Source organism: Sphaerodactylus townsendi, linkage group LG14 (assembly GCF_021028975.2).
Source record: "Sphaerodactylus townsendi isolate TG3544 linkage group LG14, MPM_Stown_v2.3, whole genome shotgun sequence".
In the NCBI taxonomy this organism is placed as follows: domain Eukaryota; kingdom Metazoa; phylum Chordata; class Lepidosauria; order Squamata; family Sphaerodactylidae; genus Sphaerodactylus; species Sphaerodactylus townsendi.
Window position 1 is genome coordinate 28,042,450 of NC_059438.1, and position 6,172 is coordinate 28,048,621.

Consider the following 6,172-nt stretch of genomic DNA (forward strand, 5'->3'; position numbering starts at 1 on the left):
GCTGCTGTGCCCAGGGAAAGTGGAGTGAGCTAATGCCATACCACCCCCACTCCTGTTCCCTGTGGCAGGATCATAAAAATGACATTTGAGGAACTTGTATGTTTCCCACAAAGCGACAAATAGCAGCTCAGGTGGGAGGAGGATCTGAGAAGTGTGAACAGCATGGAGCACAAGAATATAACCTTCTTTTTCTCCTAAGGGGTAGTCCCAATCCAAATAGCGGGGGGATTGCTGCTATTTACCAATAAAAATGGTAAATATGGCCATAGATAAAAGAAATATTAAAGCACAGAACAAATAAATTTGCCAAATTCAGATCCAGGCAAACTTGACTTCCTCTGGATTCTTAACAAAACAGGAGTTTTCTTCTTGTTGGAAAGTGGTCACCATAGTTGTAAATGAAATGATTGTTCCCTTCTCTGATTTGCAATTCTCCTTAGCCAAACTCTGAATAGTTAAGTAGAGATACAGAACTTACCACTTCAGATCTGTCTCTTGTAGATCATTTGCTAATTACCAAATCCAATTCCAATATTCCAGTCTCCAAATGTCACCCATCCACCAACTTATAGCAAACAAAAATGTAGCTGGTTGTTGTGGGTTTTCTGGGCTGTATGGTCATGATCTGGTAGTTTTAGCTCTTAACATTTTGTTCATAACTATGGCTAGCATCTTCAGAGGCATGTCACAGTAAGTGGTGTTTCTGAGATGTGTTTTGAGTAGCCAACTGATTCCAGCTGTGCAAGCCTTTGACCATACATTAAAATGTCATTCTTGTTGTCCTGGTGGAATCCCCATGAACACCCCTTTCAGGGTACAGATCTCTTTTCTTCTTGACTGAAATGTTCCCATGGCTGATGTTCTCCTGTTCATATTACAGACTGCTGCCTGTGCAAGAGAACTTTCTCCTTAAATTTCAGGTAAAGGCTCTGAGGATTATTTTCTCCAGCAGCATTTCGCTAGTTTTTCCTTCTCAGTTTTCCTTTTCTCTTTTTCGTTTTACACAGGGGATGAAACTAGATGCAGAAGAATTCAATGCTATCTTTGCATTTTATGACAAGGTACAAGATCTGGGATGAGATTTTTTTAAAAAATAATCTGTTTATGGGTGAATATATGAATCTGCTGGACCCTCAGAGTCTCTTCCCTCTTCCACTGGCCTTACCTCCTCCTTCAAATCTATGCACTGAGGTATAACAGTAATTTCCAGTAGGCAGGCTGAGTTTAAGACTGGTATGCTTCCAGGACTTCCAGTGGAATGAGCATTTCACTCGGGGCGGGGGGGGGGGTTCCTCTGAGTGCTCCCAAACAACACACAGCTGACAGGGGCTATTTTTGCTGGCTGCAGAGCAATTTTTCTTAGTTCTCATCTCCCCAGATATTGGGGACCTCAAATTTGACAGGTGGACTCCAAGGGTCCTCTAGCTCAAAAAAAAAATCTAGAATCAGCAGTGTGAGTGAGCCACTGAGCTCCTGAAAACAGCCTCACCTTTATCTTTGTTTTCCTTCTCGTTAACCTTTCTCTCATTTCCCTTTTTAACTTTTCCTTTTTATTACCCTTGTTGCTATTACTGTTAACTTTTTTTCTTGTAACCTTTTGTTAATAAAATAAAAATTATTTTAAACAAATACTGGTGTGCCTTTAAGCAGAATAGGTTTTTAATGAGGCCAGACAAGATATTTAGGAAAAATAAGGAAGGCTTTAAACGCTCCAACTTGTGGCATTTCTTAATCTTTCTATATTATCCTGATAATTTCCAGGATGGCAGTGGCTTCATTGATGAGCATGAACTGGATGCCCTATTGAAAGATCTCTATGAGAAAGACAAGAAGGTGAGAAAAGGCTTGCTTGTGGTGGCTGGACTGCATTTTCACTCTAAATTCATGGGTTTCTACTTCATCATGATCCTTTCCCAGCTGCAGCTACAGAAACTTGCCCTTACTTAACTAAAAGATTGAAGCAGCAACCTAAGGCCATATGTTGTCAGAAGTAGAAAACCCAAGCACTTCATGCCTTACCATAGACTTTGCAGGATGCTATGGGAGAGGTTTTATTTATTTCATGTAATTGCTTCATTTATATCCCCCCCCCCCGTTTCCCACCAATGGGGATCCAAAGCAGCTTATGTTGCTTTCCTCTCAATTTAATCCACAAAACAGCCCTTTGAGGTAGAACCTAGTCTAATTCAGGCAGTTGTTTATTAATTTACTACATTGTTATCCCATTCTTCTTCCACGAAGCTTGGGGCAGAGTACACTGGCCTCCCCTGTTTTACCATGACTATACCTCTATCAGATAGATTAGGGTGAGAGAGTGTGATAGGCCCAAGGTCACCCAACAAGCTTCATGGCACAGTGGGGGTTCGAACCTGGGTCTCCCAGAACCTAATCCAAAACTTTAACCACCAAACCAGGCTGGCTGACTAATAAAAGAAAGAAATCAGTTCATTTCTATACTAAGAATGGTGGAATGAGCTGTTGAAACAGAAACATTTTCTGTGCAACAGACCAAGACTAATCACGAAATCTTATGCAGAGGCATTCCAGAAACTGACATTGGTGGTCTTAGGCTGCAGAAACCATGCATAGAATTGCATTAAAAGAAATAGAGGTCTAGAAGAAATTATGTGGTTCTAGACTGAGCAGTGGAGAGAAGAAGAGTTTGATTTATATCCCCCCTTACTCGTAAGGAGACTCAAAGGGGCTTACAATCTCCTTTCCCTTCCCCTCCACACCACAAACACCTTTTGAGGTGGGTGGGGTTGAGAGAGCTCCAAAGAACTGTGACTAGCCCAAGGACACAAAATATACCTGTTCAAATATATATTAGTTTGCAAAACAAGGATTTCTTGTGGGGAAGAAAAAGTGGAACCAAAAATAAGGTAAAGGGGTCTCTTTATATAGGCTTCCTATTTATACAGGCCTCTCTACATGGGCTTCATCTCCCTCCTCCTAATCAACACAAGGAAAGCAGCATCCTGCTACTTGGCCCATCCTTCTGGTACTGAGGCAAACTGCATTACTTCTCCAGCTTGTCTGAGTTGTGGATTCAGGAGCTGCCCTGTTTAAAAATAAATAAATAAATAAATAAGTCAAAGGAAGCGAGCTGGACAAAAGCATGGCAGGCAGTTTTGGATCCATATAGGTAGGGACCTAATTGAGAGCTGTTCTCAAGGCCAAATTAGATGCAATGTGATCAGGAGTTAATCCACGATTCACCCCATGGATTATTTCCAGGATGCCTCGTTTATCCCTGTTACTGAATATCATCCATTAACTTAAACAAACAGGGATGAAAGGGGAAAATATCAGGTCTCTCGACCTGATTTCACCTCGTACAGTAGGCAAGAGGGCAGAATAAAAATGTAGCTCATTTATTGGGACTTACGTTCGGAAGCTACCATTTTCACTGGAGGATGAAAGAGTAGAGGGAGGACCCTTAGTGTGCGAAAGGCAAAATTAATTCAAGGTCTGGTATTGTGGAAGCATTGCCATGGCTGTTGTCATTACTGAGTGTGAATTTGTTTGCGGGTAAGTTTTTGTAGTGTGCTATGCACTGTTGCACAAGCAGAGAATCAAAAATGGCTGCTGGAGCAGAGGCTGTTGGGAGCAAACAAAATCAGGGGAGAGGAATCTGGGTATACCTTTTTACCATGGGAATTTTTGATAATTTTGCTACTGGGCTTCATGGATTTCTGTACCCTTACCTAGGCTGAGCAAGCTGCTCTTGTCTGTGCTTAGATCTGCAAAACTGGTAGGGCATCCCCAGCTCAAATTTCCCATTGCTGCCAGAGCAGTTACAGTAGTCTTATTAGTACAGGAGGGACCTTAAAGATTAACTTTCATTCCAGCATATGTTTCTGAGAGTAAGAACTCACTTCACTAGTTGTATGAAGGCTTCATTCAAAGTGTCAGACAACAGAAATTATTGTTCAGGATTCTACATCTGGCTGTGAAAGCTCTTGTTTTAAAACTTACATTTTAAATTTGCCATAATCTCTATTTGGAATTTGGGGTTTTAAGTTCTGTAGCTTGACTTTAAAATTTTCAGCTTTTTGTCACGTGCCCAGTGACGTGAAAAAGAATATCTGTTTGGCAAGTTTTCGTACTGTTGGCTTTTGACATTCAAAGTACTCAGTTTCTCTGCTCTTGAATGTACCTAGGAATGACACTTCTGTTTTGAGAGGAGGTTCCCTGAAGAGGCACAGAAATGCATTCATAATTCTGGGTGCAATTTGCTAGGTTTTCCTTGTAGTCGGCCCACGTGGTCAGCGTAAGAACGAGACGAGACGCGGAGATAACATCTGGTGGAGATCGCCAGCAGCGGGAGCGCGGAGCTCCGTGTTCCTAGCGAGTCTCCCGCGTGCTGGTTCCTGGCACCTTTTATTGCTATTCTATCGGGGGCGTGTAGGAGGGAGGAACGGGGGGAGTTCCGGGAGAGCGGGAGGTCGGGAGATCATCATGTGATGCATGATCTCACCTGGCTACGTGCGGAGAGGAGCGTAAGCGTCCGAGCCTAATCCTCACCTGGGGGCAAGACCATTGTCCCTGCGCCCGGTGACCGAGCCAGACAGTTCATGACCCGTGACTCATAGGGGGATGAGGAGTGGGGGTGCGGTGCGACCAGAAGGCCGTAGGTCCGTTGGTGTGCCAACGTTCTACCACAGTGCTGCTGGGTCAGCGGTGCATTACTACAGTTTTCCAGTGCTTCAAAGCTTAAGGAATTGGGAGAGCGATGGGAATTCTTGCATCACACAAGATATGCTCTGACTTCTGCCCCATTCTGCCAGCATTCAAATGGAGCTAACATTTTTTTCCCAGCTCAAGCTGAACCTAACATGTCCTCCCTCCTGTGTTTCCCTTTGACAGGAAATGACTATCCAACAGCTCACAAGCTACAGAAAGAGCATCATGAATCTCTCAGATGGGGGGAAGCTGTACCGCAAGGAACTGGAAATTGTCCTCTGCAATGAGCCCCTCATGTAAAGAGCAGCAGTGTCCCTTTGCCACCCTCTATCCCTTCCCCTGCTCTGCCACTACCACAAAGGCAAAGACACCAGAATGAGCAAATGTAGAGGTGTCTGCTGACCTGCATCTGGATGATTCTCCCAACCTCACAAGACTAGGCTCGCTGATCTGCTTGTGACTGTGGACCCGGGAATCTGCACAAGAGGGTGGGAGAGGGACAGCCCTATATAACTTCATCTCTTCTGGTGGGAAGGGGCAGCTCCAACCTAGACAGTCAATTTTTCTGCCAAGCCTTGCTTCTCTCTCTCTCTCTGTAGTTATCATCGTCAGTGTTTTGTGGTTTCCCTCATCTGGAATGGATTTTTGTTCTTTTGCTTTTAATTTTTCACCTTTGATCACCTTTCATGTTCAGTCTTGTTTACCAAAAAAGAGTTTACAAATAAAACTGATGTTCTGCTTCAGGATTTTACCAGAGTGCATCGCATATTCCCCCAAAAGGTTAATGGCTACGCAGCAATGGGTGGATTTTTAAATGGAGAGCCTTGACTCACTCTTCAGGGGATGAAGTCTCTTTTACAGATTTTTCAAGATCTGTTCACCTAATGCATTTAAATTATTCAATGGTATTGCTGGTATTTGCTTTAATGGGATATGAAAATCTTAGTGGTAGAAGGAGAGACTTGAGGTAGCCTCTTGTTGATGTTAAGGGCTTTCTATTTGCTACTGACATCTGGGTATTCTCTTCATCCAGGGAGTTTGCCTGGAAAGAAGGATAACTTCCCTTCTTTTCTGTAAGATCCAGGCCATTATTTTGGATCTAGCATGTACTACACTAATTGTCTCTGCATAAAGATATGTCCATTCCCTGATGGAGATGAATCAGGATTTTAGTACCCTTTCCCCAAGCAACTAAAGGCAGGGGAAGACACAATGGGTTGAGTGGTCTTTGAACTGCAGAAAGGGCTGATCATGCACAAGGCGCCTGCTGTGCGATGGGGGCAAATGTGCATCGCCACAAGATTTCTCGTACGGATATATTTCCTCAAGCCCCACTTTAACTTTCTATTCTCCCTGCAGCAAGCAAGACCACTTCTAGCATGAATTTAATTTTGCTTCGCAGCCAGAGAGGGCAAAGTTGCCACATCTTTGCCCCAGACCCCTTCCCTCTTCTCACAGCCAGCCTGCCTAGTCTCACCACCCCCAC

At 43.6% G+C, this 6,172-nt stretch overlaps 1 protein-coding gene across 1 annotated transcript in view; it reads left to right on the forward strand.

Annotated features, from left to right (window-relative positions):
- CALB2 (calbindin 2) overlaps window positions 1-5,432 on the forward strand; it is a 41,770-nt gene extending 36,338 nt beyond the window's left edge. Inside the window, exons 8-11 of the mRNA XM_048515882.1 lie at window positions 881-920; window positions 1,008-1,061; window positions 1,762-1,833; window positions 4,870-5,432. Coding sequence (XP_048371839.1) covers window positions 881-920; window positions 1,008-1,061; window positions 1,762-1,833; window positions 4,870-4,986 — 283 coding nt within the window. The 3' untranslated portion in view covers window positions 4,987-5,432. The remainder of the gene's footprint in view (window positions 1-880; window positions 921-1,007; window positions 1,062-1,761; window positions 1,834-4,869) is intronic.
- The last annotated feature ends 740 nt before the right edge of the window (window positions 5,433-6,172 follow it).